At 38.6% G+C, this 20,892-nt stretch overlaps 4 protein-coding genes and 1 pseudogene across 5 annotated transcripts in view; 3 read left to right on the top strand and 2 right to left on the bottom strand.

Annotated features, from left to right (window-relative positions):
• Positions 1-476: 476 nt before the first annotated feature.
• Positions 477-1,586, top strand: LOC148694087 (uncharacterized). The gene is made up of 2 exons (XM_088699751.1): positions 477-683; positions 894-1,586. The coding sequence occupies exons 1-2, from the start codon at positions 501-503 to the stop codon at positions 1,584-1,586; spliced, it is 876 nt and encodes a 291-aa protein (XP_088555877.1). The 5' UTR covers positions 477-500.
• An 8,445-nt stretch (positions 1,587-10,031) lies between these two features.
• On the top strand, positions 10,032-12,859 carry LOC137739699 (lipoyl synthase, mitochondrial). Of its 2 annotated transcripts, XM_068479373.2 has the most exons (5): positions 10,032-10,576; positions 10,673-10,884; positions 11,114-11,493; positions 11,917-12,043; positions 12,606-12,859. In XM_068479373.2, exons 1-4 carry the CDS (start codon positions 10,134-10,136, stop codon positions 12,034-12,036), a joined length of 1,155 nt encoding a protein of 384 aa, XP_068335474.2. In that variant the 5' UTR covers positions 10,032-10,133; the 3' UTR covers positions 12,037-12,043; positions 12,606-12,859. The 2 variants fall into 2 exon arrangements, with proteins under 2 accessions (XP_068335474.2, XP_068335472.2); XM_068479371.2 differs by lacking the exon at positions 12,606-12,859 and having other exon boundaries at positions 11,917-12,269.
• Positions 12,860-13,474: 615 nt separating this feature from the next.
• Positions 13,475-14,916, top strand: LOC137738785 (uncharacterized). Its single transcript, XM_068478259.2, has one exon. The coding sequence runs from the start codon at positions 13,676-13,678 to the stop codon at positions 14,744-14,746; it is 1,071 nt and encodes a 356-aa protein (XP_068334360.2). The 5' UTR covers positions 13,475-13,675; the 3' UTR covers positions 14,747-14,916.
• Positions 14,917-15,850: 934 nt separating this feature from the next.
• Positions 15,851-18,388, bottom strand: LOC137739426 (uncharacterized; annotated as a pseudogene).
• A 441-nt stretch (positions 18,389-18,829) lies between these two features.
• The window catches only part of LOC137739024 (F-box/kelch-repeat protein At3g23880-like), a 6,504-nt gene continuing 4,441 nt past the window's right edge, over positions 18,830-20,892 (bottom strand). The window contains exon 2 of the mRNA XM_068478497.2: positions 18,830-19,792. Within this exon, the coding sequence (XP_068334598.2) occupies positions 18,903-19,792 (890 nt within the window). The 3' untranslated portion in view covers positions 18,830-18,902. The remainder of the gene's footprint in view (positions 19,793-20,892) is intronic.

Here is a 20,892-nt window from a genome sequence, read left to right as displayed (position 1 = left end):
TGGATTGTTCCATCTCAACGGTCAAAAAAAAAAAGTCTTATTTAATATCCATCGTTCGATCTGAGATCAACGGTGGATATTAATATGCTTTATAAATAAAAAAAATAAAAGAAAAATAGTTTTAAAATTAAGAAAAGTTACTGTTGTGACACGTGGCACAATCTGGAGTGTTGGAATTCAAATTTTTTTATATCCAATGGCAGAGATTAATTAATTGAATAAAAATTTAAAAAAAAATCAAAAAAAAATCTGAAATTTTTTTAAAAAAAAATTGTTTTTACTTTTCTATAAATACCTTCTCATTATCATCTACCTTACATAACAATTTCATATTTTCTCAACTACTTTCAATCGTATTCCTTTCTTTGTCTCAAAGTTTCAATCCATTTTTTTTCAACAAAATGACCACTGGTGCAGGTACGAATTGGTCGCTTCTTGAAGATGTTGCGTTGTGTACTAGCTGGGTTGAAGTTACTCATAGTTCGCTTACGGGTAATGAGATGCAGTTGCGAAAAATGTGGAGTCTTATTCATACCAATTATCTTGAGAAAATTGATGGAAAAAGAACCAAAGAATCGATATTCAGTCGTTGGAAATTACTTAGCCAATCGTTTAGTACGTGGAGAGACGCCTTGGCACAAGCTAGTAGTAATATTCGAAATGGGGAAAATTACTCGGATCAGGTAACAATATATTATTTATTTGATACCCAATATATTATTTATTTGATACCCGCAATTATTTGTTTGTATTATTTATTTGTTACCTACATAATTTATTATTTATTGTTTGTATTATTTATTTGTTACCTATTTACATTATAATTATGTTGTTTGTATTATTTATTTGTTACTTATTTTCATTATAATAATTTCTTCTCCCGCATTGTGTAGGAACTTCAAGCACAAGCTTGGTACGCTACCAAAACCAAAAGCAAAAATAAATCATTCAACCGGTGGGAATGTTGGAATATTGTAAAAGATTGTCCTAAATTTAGAGTTGTGTCAGTCGGTCCAAAAGTGCACATGAACATCACCCCTCTACACTCTACACCCGATCATGTCTCACATGTTCATAAAGATGATGCAGAAGAAGTGCCCGAAACGCCCTTCCCTGAACAAGCGTCGGGTTCGATCCGTTATCCAATTAGGCCTCAAGGTAAGAAGGCTTCAAAGAGAAAAGGGAGTGCTTCCAAGAATGATTATGCAAAGTTCATGGAAGAACTTACTCGCCAAGGTGAATTGAATTTGATGAGGGAACTGGCGAAATATGAAGCTGATAAGGTTAGAAATGACGCAAAAACTGCAGCTATTGAGAGAGAATTTCAGGCTAATGAGACAGAAAGAGAGCTACTTAGGCAAGAAAGGGAACATGTTAGAGAAGAAAGACGGGCTCAACGAGATCGTGAGATTATGAACACGCCTTTAGAAGGGAAGTCTCCAAATTCTAAATTTTTTTGGAAGTCAGAGAAAGCGGACGTGGTGCGAAGGAGGCGTGCAAGAGAAGCGATAACAAGCCAAGATGGTCCTAGCACCACAAGAGAAGATCATCCTAGCACCACAAATTGGTTAAGTGATAATGAATAGAGTAGTTTTTGTAATCGGAGCCCATAATTTTCCAATCACTTTGGGTTGTAATTTATTATTTATTATTTGTATTATTTATATTGTTTCCAATTTATTGAATATTTATTCAAATTAATTTGGTAAGTTATTTATACTAAGAGAATATTTATTGAAATGACAAAAACACACCAAATAAAATTACATAAGCATACGGAATAATTAAAAACTCACTAAAAAAATTACATAAACATACCAAATAATAAAACACACCAAATAAAATAACATAAACATACCAAATTAAAAAAAACAACTAAATGAACTTAATTATCTTCAGCTTGTTTCAATGCCCACTGGTGCTCTATCAAGTCAATTTGTCGGGCATTGTGCATGTCTGGCATTTGAAATGCAGTATATCGTTGAATGAGCCTTTCATTGTAACGTCCATCCCTTTGTAATGGCTCATGTTGCACGGGCTCATTGGTGACATCATGAGTACAATATATACGTGTTCTTGAATTGTTCATTGATAGGAGCATATTCATGCGACTTAAATGGCTTGTTCTCGTACATTTACGTTATGTTTCTCTAGTTATTTTAGTCCTTTATGCTTCTTTTGTGTGTTTTCAGGTTCTAAGGGCCTAGGGAGCAAGAAAGTGCATTTTGAGGCCATTTGGAGCATTTTTGGGCATGGATTGGATAGCTTATCCATGGAGCTTAGAGGATGGACGAATTTGAAGGCCTTGTATGCACTTGAAGACACAAAACAATGGCCCTAACCCAATCACATAACACCTTGCCATGGGCTTAACACAAACACCATTCCTTGCCATGCAAGGATGAGCAATTTGGGTCCATTTCATGTACTTAAACTCTAGCCCAATCCACAATCACTTCAAAGCCATGCAAAACCTTTCAACACCCTTTAATCATCCTCCTTTAAGTTATGATTTTATTTCCTAACCCTACATGCATTATTTATTAGCATCTTCACATGCATTCACACACACTTTACACATTCAAACACTAGCCAAAACCGTGAGCTCCCATTCCCTTATGCCATTTTCAGATTTCCACCCACTAACCTAGTCATCAACACATGCATTCACTTCATCATTACACCACCACTCATTCTTTAATCCACATGCACATTCAATCATTCACTCAAGCACCCTTGTGCCATGTTTCCCCCTTTGTTCCCACCCATCACATGCATCATCATCAAACAAACAAGTCTATGCCGTGACCTTCCTAGCCATTTCCAGCTTTTCCCTTTACATTTCACATGCATTCCATACTTCTCCTAGCTGTTTTCCATCATTATTTCAGCCACCATTCACTCTTTAATCCACATGCATTCACACACACTTCACACAAACAACATTCACATGCAAACACAAGCTTTAACCAACAAACAAAACAGCCAACACATGCACCAAAACACTTTGCCGTGGGCACCATTCCACATTCCAGCTTTCCCTTTTCATTTCCAGCTCTAACTCTTCATCATTGCAGCCACAAACACCTTAAACAAACAGCCATATACATCTCCACTCCTCCTATAAATACCCTTGCATTCCCATCACCTAGGCACATCTCATAACATCTCATTCCATTCACAACACTTCACATAACACAAACACAACCCTTGTGCCGCAAATCCCCTTCCATTTCTGTGCAGTTTTTCTCCTCCATTGCAGCCATTATCCAACCACTTCCCATCCCTCCAAAACACTTCACATAATCCCCAAAGCTCACCTTAGACCTTGTGCTACAACAACGAGGAAGAAAAGAGTGCCTAAACGTTCATACAATTCAAGTTTGAGTTGTTGGAATGTTTAGGTGTTTCTTTGATTTCAAAGTTTAAATTTAATTCTCTTTGTTTTGTACGTATGAGAATGGAAGAGAAGAGTGCCTAAACGTTCATACAATTCACGTTTGAGTTGTTGGAATGTTTAGGGGTTTCTTTGATTTCAAACTTATGAGGAACTAAACCCCCTTTAGCTAGGGGGTGATTCGAAACTATGTTTATATTTGCAATATGAATTGATTAACTTTCGTTGGAATTTCATAAGTTGTGGATTCAATTTGTTTAACCGTTTGATTGATAACTTATTTATGAATGTTTATTAAGAATGCGCGCTTAATTTTCATGCATAAATATGACGCTAGAATATAAGTGAATTTCACCTAATCGTTATGAACTTATATTCACAAGTAGTGGAGGTTGCTTATAAACAATCGCGTTAAATGAATTCTTGGCACTAGTTTCATGCTCATCATAGTAACGAATGCCTCGTCAACACTTATAGTTTTCATAAATGCTTAATGATCTTTGATTGTATCTTTATTGTGCTTTTCACGTAAAGGACTTTTGGAGAATGTGGTGAATTGCGTTGCGCTAACCCATCCAATTCATTAATTTAAGGAGAACTTGACGGTTAATTTAAGCGGACCTAATTAACCCGGGGTGTTGAGTTTCACAACTTATCGAAAGACCAACTGAGAATCAATATTGTATGCAAGTGTAACATGTGTGGAGAAGAACCCCTTGGCTATTCCATCATCCATATTTTCATCACATCCATATTTACATTTTGCCTTTAATTATATTCTGTCCATTTAATTTAATATCGTCCAAACACATTTCCCCCATATTTCGTTGAGTCTTAATCATTCGTATTTGTTTTATTTTTATATCTTTAAGCTTTTGGAGTCATAAACAGTTTCAAATTCGTCTAAATCAAGTTCTAGTTTCTATTTGAGTCAGTTTGATTGTTTTAGGCAGTTTGAGTTTTTCAAAGCCATTCTGAGTCATAGTAGTCTTGTTAAGAGTATTTACATTTAGTTTTTGTGTTTTCAAGTCAATTCAAAATAGATTAGCACCCCTAGTTAATCCCCGGTTAGAACGATCCCTACTTACATCATTACTACAATTGTCACAAATAGGGTTTAATTTGTGCGCGTATAATTCTCGCATCATTCATCGTGTCTGGCTCATATTCATCAACGACTTCATAATCGTACGCATCTTCCACAATCATGTTGTGAAGAATGATGCACGTCATCATGATGGATCGAAGCGACTCTACATCAAACAATCTGGCAGCACCTCTGACGATCGCCCAGCGAGCTTGGAGGATACCGAAACAACGCTCCACATCCTTCCTGCACCCCTCTTGACAGCTTGCAAAGTGTTTTTCCTTTGCACTTCACGGACGTGGCACTGGTTTGACAAATGTTGATCATCGCGGGTAAATGCCGTTAGCTAGGTAGTATGGCCCGTCGTACATACGTCCGTTGACCTCATACGTGACTTTTGGTGCCTTTCCTTGCAGGACATTGTTGAACACTAGGGATTGAGTAAGGACGTTGATGTCATTTTGAGCTCCCGGGACCCCCAAAAAGGCATGCCAAATTCATGTATCAAAAGATGCCACCGCCTCCAGAATGATACTTTTTGCTCCTTTTCTGTCCCCATAAGCGCCTTACCATGCACTTGGACAGTTTTTCCACGTCTAATGCATACAATCAATGCTTCCAATCATCCCAGGAAAACCACGCATCTCGGTCTTTTTCAACAGCCGTTCCAAGTCCATGTTTGTAGGTTTGCGGAGGTACTCAACGGTGTAGATAGATTCGATTGTTCCACAAAACCTCATCAGGGATTCAAGAATGGTTGATTTCCCCATCCTCGTTATCTCATCCACTTGGTCTGCAGATGCTCCATATGCAAGCATTCGCAAGGCAGCAGTAATTTTTTGCTCAGGCAGTAGACCCATAGCACCAAAAACATCTTTCTTTTGCACAAAGTAAGAATCATGGTTGCAAACAGCAATCATGATTTTGTTGAACAAATGTCGTTCCATTCTAAAACGACGTCTAAAGTACGTATCAGGGAATGCATTATTAGGAACAAAATAATCATGCAAGAGTTCCATACCTCGTCGTTGCCTGCTTCTATCAAGGTTTCCGGAACGACTGGGCCTGCAGATCTGAGCCATAGCTTGGATGACCCGACGGGAATGTAAGGCTCTACCCATTCTTACTTCGTCATCTCTCCTTCTACGCTCTTCATCCTCTTCCCTCTCATTTTTTGCCCCCTGGTGATTGAACATTGCTTCTGATTGGTTAAACAATTCTTCCTCTTCCTGATCGAGTTCCCACATCATCCTTGAGGAAGAAGAAGACATTGTAAGAAAGAAGCATAAACTATGAATAATGATACAGATTTTTGTGAAGAAGGAAGCATAAATTATGAATAATGATAGAGATCTTGAGAAAATTGGTGTGAGATTTGTGAGGATGGATGATGGATTATATGGAGGATTCAGAAAGGATTAGGTTGTACATAATGCCACGTGGCATGACGTCATTCGTTAAAAATCTGATGGAAATCTATCATCAAGGATTGTGAACAGATTATGACACGTGGCATGTCGTCATTCGTTAAAAATCTGATGGAAATCTATCCTCAAGGATTGTGAACAGATTATGACACGTGTTAAAAATCTGATGGAAATCTATCCTCAAGGATTGTGAACAGATTATGACACGTGGCATGTCGTCATTCGTTAAAAATCTGATGGAAATCTATCCTCAAAGATTGTGAACAGATTATGACACGTGGCGCGACGTGATTGGTTAATAATCTTATCAGAAAACCATCACCAATAATTGTATTTTCGGATAATGACACGTAGTATAACGAGTACGATTAAAAAATTTATCGGAAATCCATCCCAATAATTGTCTTTTCGAATTCTATGACAAGTGGCGCAACGACAACGATTAAAAATCTTATTCGAAATTACAAATAAAATTATTTTGTATTATTTAATAATACTTCGGATAATGACACGTGGCGCAAAGAGAACGATTAAAAATCTTATCCGATATTACAATTAAAATTATTTTGTATTATTTTATAAATAAAAAAAATACTAATATTTTATTACCTATTGCCAGAGCTATTGAAGTGTAACGGTGGAGATGTAAATGCTATTTCCAGGGCTATTACTGTTTATTAAGGGCAGTTACTGTTCATTAGATGGATTGAATAATGCATAGTCGGGGAGAAGGGCTCCAACGCTGAAGTTGCTCTAAAAAGTGAAAATTAGTATGGATATCAATACTCTGTACATAGAAGCCGCTGCAAAACAAAATTACGCAAACGGTCATAAATTTTGGTCTTTCCCAGAAGCCCGTTGGGATGACGTGGAGCGTCAATCCGGTTCTTTTTTTTTTGGTCATAAATGTTAGTGTGGAATAAAATTGGAGGTGAGGAAAAGCGGCTTTTGGAAAAAGCAGAAATTGGAGAAAAAAGGACCCATGTCGTAAGAAAAAAAAAATGGGTATCTGAAAAGTGAAAAGCGGTTTTTAGCTGTCATTCGTCGCAGAATTTGTCTAGCAATTGCCAATTAAGCCCCACCGACTATTATTCTATATAAGGCAAAAAAGACAAATTTGGTGAAATAATTTAATTAAATAAAGACAAATTAGTAAAATAATCAAAAGAAAAAAAGCACTCATAAAGTTGAATTACAAGTTGCAAATTACCGAATACGCCAACGCTTGCGTTGTTTTGCTGACGTCATCCGATTTGATCATATTTTTGCAGTTGTCTGTTTTGTCCCCGGAAGAAATAGCATATTACAGAGAGCCACAACGCAAATGGCACGTACGACGGCGACAACGCCGCTGAAAGTGGTGTGTTGCAGGCTTGCAGCTGCCTCTTTTGTCTGCTAACGTGCAACTGTGATGGTTAGTTTACTAGATTATGTAACTAAGAGGTGATTATCTACTAATTGTATTAGTTAATTTTGCCCAATTATTGATCAATTTATCACATGTCACAATGTACAAACATAATATGATTTCTCTAATCTAACTCATTATTCATAAAACTTACGTAAAAAATGTGTGGATTAATAGTCGTGCATGCGCGCGTGAGCTGATTCTGACCATTCATGCTTGAAAATTAAGATCATCTCACGCGTTTGTGCGAGATCCTTTTATTGCTCAATTTATGATGATGATCAAGCAACATTTGTCTCGAAATGTAGAGTAAGTTAAAACGCTACATTTCCTTATATACAATATATAAAAAGTAAAAAAAAAGGGAGCAAAGCTTATTATCTTCGATATAGTGATTTGGTATAAGATTTTGATACCATTTTGACTTGAGAAAGGGCGAGTGTGACAGAAATACTGTGTCGCTATTATTTCTAATGGTCAGAAAGATTGCAAGTTGAAATCTCCTTTTCTTCAAACAAAATAAATTAGGTCATGCGCATAAATTTGGAGGATTCAAATTAAGATGATGTTAATGAATGGGCATATCTGGTAATGGAGTTGGAGGAGAAAGACATAGAAAGCAACATTATAACCGATTTTAGCTGTTAATAAGGCTATCTAAGTCACACTCATACTAATTATTAAGCTAAGCTAAGTAAATATTAAGTGCTTGTTAATCTCAGCTAAGTAAACATTTGAGCATGTTAATCTAAACTAAGTAAATATCGACTGCATGTTAAACTATGCTAATTAAATATTCCATTGTTGTACAGTTATTTATAGGCCAAATAGCTACAATAAACATATTTTGACTTACATCATCTGTTGTTCTTGTCAAATTATCAGAGAGGCAAATCAAATGCCTACTTTCAACAATATCGATATTATCCTTAACTTGTTAATTATCACTTGTACAGTCCGACAAGTGTGAAGTTTTATGACAACAAACCTATGTACCAGTTGGAGGAAGGTTAAGAATTTAAATTCTTCTTTTCTTAAAAAAAAAAAAGAAAAAAAAGGTCAATGTAGAATATTTCAACAGTTATGTCAACGTCGTGTTGTCAATTTATAATCAAAAGGTCGAAGAATGCATGTATGTCCTCACAATAATTTGTTTTATTTTAGACGACTACGGTGTGACATCCCACATCGCCCAGGGGAGTGATCCTTAAATGTATATTCCCATCCCTACCTAGCACGAGGCCTTTTGGGAGCTCACTGGCTTTGGGTTCCATGGGAACTCCGAAGTTAAGCGAGTAGCGCACGAGAGCATTCCCAGGATGGGTGACCCATCGGGAAGTTCTCGTGTGAGTTCCCAGAAACAAAACCGTGAGGGCGTAGTCGGGGCCCAAAGCGGACAATACCGTGTTACGGTATGGAGCGGGCCAGGAAAGTGGTCCGCCCCGGGCCAGGATGTGACAACGGCGTCTCATGATATTACTAATATGTGGATGTTGTAAACTTAAGATTTTGTCATCTATTTATATTTGAATAGCTAAATCAATGATATTATGTGACAGTTTATAAAAATAATTATTGGTGCGAACAAAATTTAGGGGTCCACTTGTTAGAAAAGCATAACCATATATGCATGCAAGTGCGGATTTGCGATGAGAGTTATGTTCATCACATTAGAATAGCTAAATTTATATAGACCAAAAGAAAAAAAAGTAGCTCAATTCATGAACTCCCCCACCAAACACAACTTCTAATTTTTCACTGTCCAGGAACAGGGTTCAATACACTAAGTGTGATAATACAATTGATTCAAATATCTTTTTCAAGATTCTCACCAATTGTATTATTATTTTTGGTGTACTAGACTTTATTTCCGGCATACAAAAAATCTCTCAGATTGCAGTCATGACATAATCAAGCTACTATAAAGTACAGAATAAATTCTCAATATTGGGACCAATCTACATACTCTGACTAATTGATCCCATCCTCTCCAATCACATGAAATCCCCTCGTTTCCCTTTCTTCCAAACTAAGGAATAAGGGCCTTTATCTGTTTCAACATTTTCAGTACTTCAATAAAGTCTTATTTTTCCTTGTCGACTAGACACTCCATTTTCTTGTACTAGCGATATTGACAGAGCGAAACTAAACTAAACCTCTACAAGTCCCTCATAACAATTCACTGGGTGTAAAAATCTTAAAATGATATGATTTTTATCAAAATTGTGTTACGTAGCTTGAAGAGTTTGCATAATTAACTTTTAAAAGAGTTTAAAAATAATCTTAGAGGCACCAACTCTTATCCCAAATTATATTCTATGTCTCTATTTGGTTGAACCTCGTTGATTTGTTCCTTTTTTTCTTAATCACACTTACACAATGATTCAAACATTTTTTATTTACATTTTGTTTACGATTTTTGGACAATTATTTACATTTTAGTTAAAAAAAAATGATGTTCATACACTTCTTTTCCTTCTGCACCTTCATATCGAATTGATATCAAACTGGTAATCTACGAAACTCGAACTCACAGCCTCTCATTAACATTTTAGTCAGGGTTGATGTGATTGCCAAAAACCCACAATGTTTGATTGTAAATTTCTCAGGCCCAATGACCCAAAACTGATCCAATCCACAATCAAATTCTGAGGCCCGTAATTAAATCAAACGTGGGCCGTGATTTCAGATCCAAAATTGTCTGCGCCAACCAAACCAACCACCAAATCCTCATCACCTTCTTCGTCCCCACCATCGTCGAACCATCTGAATCTCTCTCCGTCTCCGATCGCATTATCGCAAACCCAACGAGAGATGCAGACCCGGTTCACAGCCCTAGCGGCGCGGATCATAAAATCGACCGCCCGGTCCTTCTCCTCCTCCTCCTCCTCCTCCACCCAAACCCCGCCCTCAACCGTGACATCCTCCTCCCAATTCCCCCAAACTCTGGCGGGCCTGCGGGCCCGCCTCGCCGCCGAGTCTCCGATTCTGACGGACTTCGTGGAAGGCGAAGGCCCGTATTCCGTCGAAGTCGGAACCAAGAAGAACCCTCTCCCGAAGCCGAAATGGATGAAGGAGTCAATCCCCGGCGGCCAAAAGTACACTCAGATCAAGAAAAAGCTCAGGGAATTGAAGCTTCACACGGTGTGCGAGGAGGCGAAGTGCCCCAACCTCGGCGAGTGCTGGTCCGGCGGCGAGACCGGCACTGCTACCGCCACGATTATGATTCTTGGTGATACGTGTACGCGCGGTTGCAGGTAATTTGTTTGATGAAATGTGCATGTGAGATAATTGCTGTGTCTGATGGATTTTGCATTGATGGGAGTTTTTTGGTTTTGGGTTGAAATTTTCAGGTTTTGCAATGTGAAGACTTCCAGGACTCCGCCACCGCCGGACCCTAATGAACCGACGAATGTGGCGGAGGCGATTGCGTCTTGGGGTTTGGATTATGTGGTGATTACTAGCGTGGACCGGGACGATTTGCCCGATCAAGGGAGCGGACATTTTGCAGAGACCGTGCAAAAGTTGAAGGTGCTCAAACCCAGCATGCTCATTGAGGCTTTGGGTATGATTTTGTTCTTTAACTAATGAATTTTTTTTAGTATAATGTGTGAATTAGGATGATAGAGTCAGCTCGGTATGGAATTCAGAACATTTACGTTGAGTTGACAAAATATTGCCTTTTTATGCTTATATGATTAAGAGGTTGTGAGTATTAAGCTAATAGATGTGAAGTTTGGCAGTTATGTGATTAGAGTTCATATGCGCTGTTGATTTTGCATGTTTTCTTGTAGTTCCTGATTTTCGGGGAGACTCGAGCTGTGTAGAGAAAGTTGCAACATCCGGATTGGATGTCCTTGCTCACAATATTGAGACAGTTGAAGAGCTTCAGAGGGCAGTGCGGGATCACCGTGCCAATTTTAAGCAATCTTTAGATGTTTTAATGATGGCCAAAGACCATGCTCCCGCGGGAACACTTACAAAGACTTCAATAATGTTAGGCTGCGGGGAGACACCTGATCAGGTTGTTAGGACGATGGAGAAGGTGAGAGCAGCAGGTGTTGATGTTATGACATTTGGTCAATACATGCGACCTTCAAAGCGCCACATGCCTGTGTCTGAATACATTACTCCTGAGGCCTTTGAGAGATACCGAGCTCTTGGCATGGAAATGGTATTCTTCTATCCCTTTGTTTTTAACCAAGCTGGCTATGGGAATGACTTATTTGGCTAGGGTAGCAGTATTGCCTCCATATTTTGCTTTTCCCTGTTGACTTGATATGTCCTCTACTTTATTAAATCAGCAATCAGTATTGGTAGTGCTTTGTTCGAGAAATCTTTAGTGTTTCCTTTTCTCATTACTAGTATTCACTTCGTATCACTCAGATAGGATACCGAATTTTAGGTTAAGCTGTTTATATTGGGAGTTCAACATGATAAACAAAAGATCTTCTGGCCCGCCTCACCTATATAAATTTGTTCACAAGGATCTCATGGCATGAATTAATACAATACCATCTCACTTTATCAAGCATACTATCATATGATCCTCTTTTATGCATAACAGTTTAATAACTGTATATTTTGTATGGAACAGGGATTTCGATATGTGGCATCTGGTCCCATGGTAAGGTCGTCATACAAAGCTGGCGAATACTACATCAAATCTATGATAGAATCAGACCGGGCTTCATCTTCGCATGTTTCTGCCTCGTGATGAGTGGGTTTGTTTCCTACACATAAAATCTTCATGTCTTCTTACCATGAGGTTTCAGTCTGTATTCTTTTCCCTCCTGCTCATTCTCTGTATTGTACAAGTGCTGATTATAGAGGGCCCTAGCTTACCTGGTCTTGTTACGATATCGGTTCCAATTGTGTTGTCAATTCATTGTAATTATCAGATATCCCTCTGGTGTTGAGGTCTTATATTCTTGTGATTGTTGCTGTTAATCAGCTAATTAATACTTAATAACAAGAATAATTGCCCATTCTTCGATAACAGATCATGTATACGTGCTCCGTTTTTTGTTTCGGATTCTAGTTTTGGCACTAAACACACACGAAATGTCCAACGCGGATTGCTGGAAGCCGCCTTCCGATGATCCATCTTATAAAACTTAATACAATATTATGCTGAAGGAATGGACAGGGTAGTTAATATATTCCTTGCTTATAAGTCCCACCTGTTTGTTGGTAGCAGTGCTTAGTGCCGGACCGCCGGTCCTACTGTGGTCCTAAATTATGTTTTTTCTGGGGGCTTTCATGCCCAATGTCTTCAATTTGTAGGTCACAAGCTCACAGGCATCTGATCTGGGGTCCATATTGAATATTGATGGTGGCGGCGTATGGGGTATCTTATCTTTCTGCTTTGTTTTCTTAAACTTATGTCCGTACTAAAAGTCTCTCTTCCATTTGGGATTTCATAAAAAATTGGTTAGGCCAACTAATAAGATGTTACTTGTTATGTAAATGTTCAGCGATATTGACATTTGTGTGATTAAAGTATTGGTGTTATCAATAATATCACGATATGTTGATAACTGATTATGCTTCGATATGGTGATTGAGTTTAATGATATCTAATATCAAGTTTTTCACCTCTTGTATTCAATAAAATGTAAAATAAACGGGTGAGATTTAAAAGAACAAATTATTTACATCACATTCATGATTCATTTTAAACATTAATATTTTGATACACTCAATATTACGGAATATTGTAGTTGAACAAAAATTTTATATTTACTCTTTTTTTGGGCAAATCTTTTATGGTTACTCAAGAAACCATATAATAACTGAGCGTGGGTATACTTTTTAGTGTGGCAGAAATACGTGCGGTGCATTAACTATCATAATTTAAATGGTTGAAAACTTGAGGGAAAAAAAAAAGAAAAAGTCTAACCACTTTTATTATGACTGCTATACTCCTCGCATTGAAAAATTTCTTGTGAGTATGTTATTATCATCTCCTTTCATCCCCTTCTCTCACATTTTTCTTTTTGTCTTATTCTTTATATAAAAAATTCAAAACAAGATGTAAACGTAGCGTAATCGCAACCGTTTAAATAGGAGGAGATGGAATGGGAGAGAGATTAGAAGGGGAGTTAATCCTACTATGGTTACTTTTGTGTCCAGCATTTGATATTTACGAGTGTAGCCTAGTCTATCAGCAGCTCTCTGTCACTGTCACCCCCAATCCCTTTCAATTTCATTCAGATTTCAGACTCTCTCCAATTTAGGACCGTTAAATTTTCAAATCTTTATTTCCCACCTCCACTTCACTCACTACTAGCGAGTCACTAGTACAAAAGGACTCTCTGAAAGCTAAAAATTTCTGCTTTAAAAAAAATCATAAAATGGGTTGTTGTCTCGGCACCGCCAAGACCCAAAACCCACCGCCACCACACCACGACCCAAATGGCCCCAACAACAGCCACTTCCACGCCAGATCCTCCCTCGCGGAACCCCTCCAGACCCGTATCCCAAAACCCCAACTCAGAGCCGCTGCACCGCCGAACTCACGGCCGCCGGTTGTTGAAATCGAAGAAGAGTCGGTGAAAGAGGTTCTCTCCGAAACCCCAATTTTCAAACCCCAAATCCCCAAAATAACCCCAGAGAAAGACACCCATTCGCCTCCGAAGCTCCAACCAGAGCAGCCGCCCAAAGAGCTTGCCGTCGACATCGCCGTCCCCGCCGAGCCTTCCCAGGCTTCGGAGCCTTGTGGGGTCACCCTCAGCGAGAGCTTCTCATATTCGACGGCAACCACCGCCACCACCATAACTGACGCCAGAGACGACGAGGTTACGAGTAAGCAGAAGAGAGATGCGGGTCCCAGAGTGCATGGCGCTTCTTCAACGGCGGCGCGTAGTAAGCGTCCTTACTCCGGCGACGTCGCCGCGCGGAGGGAAAGAGCAGCCAGACCTCTGGCGAGGGCATCGGAGCCTTCGATGGGGAAGAGGAATCGAACTGAAACGAGTTCGTTTCGCGGGAGGGAATCGGGTCAGCTGAGTACCTTGCAGCAGCGCAGTGGTGGCCCCACTGGAGTGAGGCGCGATACGGTGTCGTCCAGGTCGAGGTCACCGGCTACCCGGACGGCCGGTGGAGTGGGTCGAGGGGGCAGGGGAAGAAGCCCGTCGGCGTCTAAGGTGACTGGACCAGCTGGTGGCAGTTCCTCGCAGCTGGGAGTGGGAGGAGTTGAGAAACAAGGCAAAACTAAAAAGGAGGAGGAACCAAACGGCGCCGTCGTGCAGCAAGGGAATGAGGGTAAAACAAGAAAGGAGGAGGAACCAAACGGCGAGGTTTCGCAGCTGGGGAATGAAGGTAAAACTAGAAAGGAGGACGAATCACACGGTGGCGTTGCGCAGCAGGGGAATGAGTCCTCCATCGACAACCCTCTGGTTTCATTAGAGTGCTTCATCTTTGTCTAAAGTTGCTTCTTTACTGGTTGCATTTTGTCAAAACGAAAGTGCTTTTCTTCTTTCTGAAAGTACTGTGGAATTAAGCACTTTCCTAGCAAATGTTGGCAAAACATGTTTTGCTTTCTGAAACAATGTAAATTATCTGGAAAATGGTATAAAGATTGAGTCTTTTATCTAAATGTTGTTCGAGTTGCTCTATCATCGTACTTTTGTGTGAATTAGTTATGTGCACCCTTCATTTGGAGAGGATCTTGTGTACAACAGCTGCCGCATTCGGCCTCTCCCTCAATCGGATGAGACCATGCGCGTGCTCCGACGGACGGACCTTGGTAGCTCGATGCAGGATTAAAGCACGGTTTGTGTTGAGATTTGCAAAATTGTGGTTCGTGGTTGTTTTTTTCTCTCTTTCAAATGTTTGAGATTTGCAAAGTTGTGTCGGGACATGTTTGTCCTGGAATCGGTATCTTCTCTTGGAATGGGATGGGATGGGAAAGACAAAGGCATCTCAGTACTTTCCTTTTCAAAATTGGTTTTGGTGCAAGCCTGCAAGCCTTTGAGGGATACAAGCTTCCGGCATCCCACTGTTTCTAGGAAATTTCCTGTCGTCCCTCGCTTTTTCTTCCTTACGTGTCCATACTAAGTGAAACTTCACATCGTTAGAGTGGTACGTTGCTCCATCGCAGTGGAATGTTCTACTCCAAGCACAACAATACTATTTCAAGCACTACCACTGCAAGCATAAACGTTACCACTTTTCGCACCATGTACCGCACTTAGTGCATTCACACAATGAAGGAAATTCAGTCTTCGTTTTCAGGACTAATGTATCACGAATCCTTGTTTCGGGTTTAATCAATAGAGGATTATTTTGATATTTAGAAACTAAACACCAAGAAAATCAATTTGAGATGACAGCCAAAGCTTTATACATAAAACGGAATATGTACATATGATTGTTGTTCTGCTGATGAGTCTCGGTTCCTGGCTTCCTCCTACGTTCAACAGACTGATGTGATCGTCAACTGACCCTAATTCGATCATGTCTAAAACCAAAAGGACTAACGAAAACTAGGTTTTTCTTGTCAGTGTCCATGTCTTGTGTCAGCTTGAAATTTAGATCGATGCAGGATTAAGGCAAGGTTTGTGTTTGATGGAGAGGCCAAGCAATGTGCTCCGGTGGACACGGTGCAGGAGCAGGATGTGCAATGAAGGTAGGCGTATCTTCCCCAGGCATCATCACAGATACTTCTCTGGCATAAATTCTCATCTGCACAAATTTGATACAAAACATATAAATTGGAGTATGTGTTGGTTTTGGTCCTTTTGGAACCTACCATGGCAGCAACCCAAGTGAGCAAAATTTATTTTCTATATCACATTGTAGCAAGCAAAATGATAAGGCTAATATTTTCAAGTACCGGATATTCTAGCGGTACTTCATATAATATAATATAAATTCGTGTCTCTCCACTTATTTTATGACACGTGAATTATCAGACACTTTGAATTTGAAGAAATGTCCAAATTAATCGCTAAGACCAAAGAGGGTTCTGATGAGGAAGATACTTCTCTGGCGTGGTTGGTGGCTTTTAACTTTAAAGATTCAAATGCAGCATGCTGTTGATGATTTAATCAAAATTATTATAAAAATAAGCTTTTTAATCCAAGATTAGAACATAAATCCTGATATTATAATCATCCCTTCTCGAGCAGGTTAATAAAAAGTAAATAAATAAAATATTCCTTCAATTATATATCTTCCAAAATACTAAGCTGTCAGCAGAATAGCGTAACCTTCTCCACAAATCAAGCCTTCCTCACACACCAAATTCAACTGTTATACATAAACAATATCCAATTTTTTATTTTTATTTTTAAATTTCCTAATAGCTCAATGTCGTGTGAACACTTGTTCTACGGGAAGTGATTAAGATATAACTTACTCAAGATTATATATGTAAAATGTATAGATTAACAAAAAGATTAAGCATGCATGTTGTTTTCGAGATCATAGAAGGCATAAACATTATATTTGGCACATGTCACATGGTAACTTGAAAGTGTGATAAATTAAAATATTTCCTAACATTGGTACTTGTAGCATGTGATTAAGTTTGCCATTCCAATGCTTAGATTTGGGGTAAATGGTAATAATTTAAAAGTAAAAAAAGTACTTGTTGCTAACTGATGAATTCTAGTAAGTATCTTTTATTTACGTAATTAAGATCTTTCATAGTAATTTGAGTGAGTGTGACCTATATATAGAAATCAGGTAGTCTAAATTTGATTTCTATAACACTACTACTACAGTAATGAGTTCAACAAATTAGTTTCACATTCAAATTTTCCGGCATATGTAAAAGTGTAATTCTTATACGAGTTCAATATATTAGTATCACACTACTTTTTTCGGTGTACTGCGGAAGGCTTAAGCTAGTTAACACCCTCTTCTATTGCCTACAATTTTGAGCATTAAAATGCAAAGGGTGTGAATCATGGCTAAAACTTAGGTGCATATTGTGCCTATTTCTTTTCTTCTTTTCACGAAAAAAAAAGAGACATATAGGTGCAACAAGATGTATTAAAACAAAACCAAAGGAATAAGAAGAGTGGACAAAGCATTACAAACACTAGTGATGAAAAATGGATTAAAATATGACAACTTTTCAGTGATTTAAAAATTAATTCATAAGATTTTGGATATTAGTCATTAATCAAGTAAAGCATAATTATGCAGATCCTATGAAATCTTACATATAATGCAGCCACTATAGAAACTGAAAACTCCAAATAACACTCTGTCATCTTTGATGTTTAGTTTCTTAAATCATTGTGACCTGTCCTTAAACCAAACCAACAACTCTTCAAAATGTTAATAGTGCACACAAAGAAACAAACGGAAATGATAAAAAGAAAACGAAAGTGATTTCCTCGCTCTCTTTTCTCTCATGCATTCTTTCATTTCGTTTCTAGCTCTTGAATTTAATTAATTAAAGAAGAATTTACCGGTAAACACTAGAGGATGATTGCAGAAGGAGAAAACGTAAATGTGAAAATCAGTATCCAAAGAAAAACATGAGTTTTCCAATTTTGACACAATCTCGTCAAATTTCACACTCTTAGCTATACGTGTACGGTGCACCCCACAGGAAAGTAAACAAAGAGAAAGAAGAGAAAATATTATTTTAAATTACTCTAATATATAGGAAAGAACCGGAAAAATAGCCCTATCCAATTGGTCTAACCCACATCTGTGCAGTAATAACAATTGAAGGGAAAGAAAAGCTTACTTTGTGAGAGTGGTGGTGATCAAGCTTGGAATCATTGTAGGTAATCTGTGGCTGAAGATCCAAATGAGTAGTAGTTGTAGTACTGCGAGCTGAAGTGAGCAGCTGTGATGATCTGGGTCTGAAAAATCTCTCAAAAATAGCCATCACAAGAAACATTGAGATGAGAATAGCAGTTGCTACAAAACCTAAAGAAATTGCATTCACTGAGTTGTTGAAGCTCCTCCATTTCTCCTCTTCTCTGTCTGTATTTACTGGAGCTAGAGCAATGCCTTGCCACCTATCGTCACTGCCCATTAGATTCAGACCGATGCCTCGCAGAGAAACAGATGAAAAAAAGAGGGAAACTCGGTTGCGCGTTTCTTCATTTCATAGTGACATGTAAACAAGAAGAGCAGAGAGAAAAATACAGAGAAACAAAGAGATGGTTGGAGGATGAAATGCCTAAGGACTTGTTTATTGTATAGAATTATTATATATCGAACTTGTCTTGGGCCAAAAGTTTTTGATCTTGTATCTTTGTGTATTTTATTAGTTATTCAAACCCAGCAATTCCTTTCGAGTCACCCGATAAACGAAACTTTTTAAACGAGCGTTATTCTATTCTAAATTATGAGGAGGGGAATTCAAACTCGAGTGCGAATACATTTCATAGATACTTAACACATACTGGTACATAATCTGCAACGCCAATTGAAATTTATACCAAGATTAACAACTGATATTAAGTTGATGTAAATACATTGATAATAAAAAATAAAATTATAAAGCTTTTGATAGATAGTTCAACAACATGTACATAGTTTGAAGCTGCAGCATCAGCACATTAGGCGCCTCAGACATCTCACGAAAACTTGTTACAAAATCTGTTTCTTTTCTTAAAGAGAAACTGCATCGGTCTTGTCCAGTAAGAGAAGGCTCTCTTCATAAGAATCAACAGAGCAATATGGTCCAAAAATCTCAAGACTTTCCATTTGTTTGCTGACAAGGTCCAGGGAAACAAGTTCATGCTTTGATATATTGGTCTCGAACCCAAGTTGCCTGCCTCCTTTGAGAAGCATTACTAATACTTCACCGTTCCTTCTAAAACATAATGCCCGAGGAAAAAGTCTTTTGGGACCCTGTGGACCGAGATTAATCAATTTGGTCCATGACTCCTTCACGCCATACTCCTTCATCACCCATATTTCAAGATAAGAATCTTTAGAATCGGCGTTCATCACAAATAGAGTTACAAATTTTTTGTCACCCGAAACAGACAACAACAATCCCAATATGTAACTCCAAATGACACTCGATGGCATCGACATCTTGTAAAATAACTCACTGCCTACGTCAAAAGTCAATATGAAATGATCATCCCTTTCCCTACTTACCGTAGGCCAATGAAGAGCCCCATTGAAAAAAAGGTGTTTTTCTCTTCCACATATTGCACATTGAGGAGCAACCGAACCAAGACTCCGCCACGAGCCAGTGGCTAGTGAATAAACTTCAGCCATGGTTGGACCTTGAAGTTTATTTTTAGGGGTGGCAACTCTAACAACCTTATAGTCAGATGTCATCACATCATAACCGAATCCAATAGCAGCATCAAACCCGCCATAATTGGGAATGCTGTTATACATGGGAAAAGTAATACCAGGGTTGGGAAGGGTTACTGACTTCCTAATAAATGGGTTCCATATTATGAAGCTGTTACCATAACATGCCATATCATCTGCAAAGCAAACCAGACCGTTACAAATACCAATAACGCGAAGAATTTCATGTTGAGAATCAATGTCAACCCAAAACAATAAGTAATCCACAACCCAATCTAAAGCCCAAGTCCATATCTAGTTTGATGATGTAATTGCTTACAATTGCAAAGTTAGGTAAGGTTGTGTGGAAGACAACATAATTAGGTGCAATTAATGTGTTTTGTGTGGTAGTAAATAAACTTAGTTTAATTAAGTGTGTGGTGTAGCTTTCATTTGGTTTGCTATAAATACCCAAGTCCCCAAGCATTGTATATCATCCAAGGAAAAACAAAGCCTAGAGCTAAATAAGAAAAGTTTTGCTAATTAGTTTGTTTTGTGAGCTTTCTTTAAGAGTGTGCTCTATTTTCTTCTTCTTGGGATCATTAGAGTTATCTTGGATACTCTTCTTATTCAACAATTGGTATCAGAGCCAAGTCGGTCAGGGATCGTTCTTGGTAGAGCATTGGTTGTAAAGTCTCTTGAAATTCCGAGTATGCTCTGTGGTTGCAGTTTTGACTGATCTTCCACATCAGACAAAAAATTTCTTGAGATTATTGTTGGGGTTATCACAAACCTTGAGAGGGAGCTTCTTTGTGTCGAGAGTAGTGTATTACTCTGCACGGTAGTCACTCAAGCTTGTTCGGTGTAGTCAAAGTCTTGCCGATACGATGAGTGATCTTCAAGTTGTTGGAGGAATCAAGAAGCTCAACAACCAAAACTATAACACGTGGGCAATGTGTATAGAGTCTTACCTTCAAGGTCAAGACTTGTGGAAGGTTGTCGGTGGTAGTGAAGTTACACAACCGGCAGCGAAAGATGCTAACGGCGTCTTGCGGAAGTGGAAAATTAAAGCAGGCAAATCAATGTTTGCCTTAAAGACCACAATAGAAGAAGAAATGTTGGAGCACATTCGGGATGCTAAAACGCCAAAGGAAGCATGAGACACTTTTGTTACACTTTTTTCGAAGAGGAACGATACAAAATTGCAACTTCTCGAGAATGAGCTGCTATCGATGGTACAACGCGACATGACGATTGCCCAGTACTTTCACAAGGTGAAGTCGATATGCCGCGAAATTTCAGAATTAGATCCAACAGCTTCTATTGGGGAAACCAGGATGAAGAGAAT

Source organism: Pyrus communis, chromosome 9 (genome assembly GCF_041283825.1).
Source record: "Pyrus communis isolate YQ-2024b chromosome 9, ASM4128382v1, whole genome shotgun sequence".
Taxonomy (NCBI): Eukaryota; Viridiplantae; Streptophyta; class Magnoliopsida; order Rosales; family Rosaceae; genus Pyrus; species Pyrus communis.
This window is presented reverse-complemented; position numbering and strand designations above follow the sequence as displayed.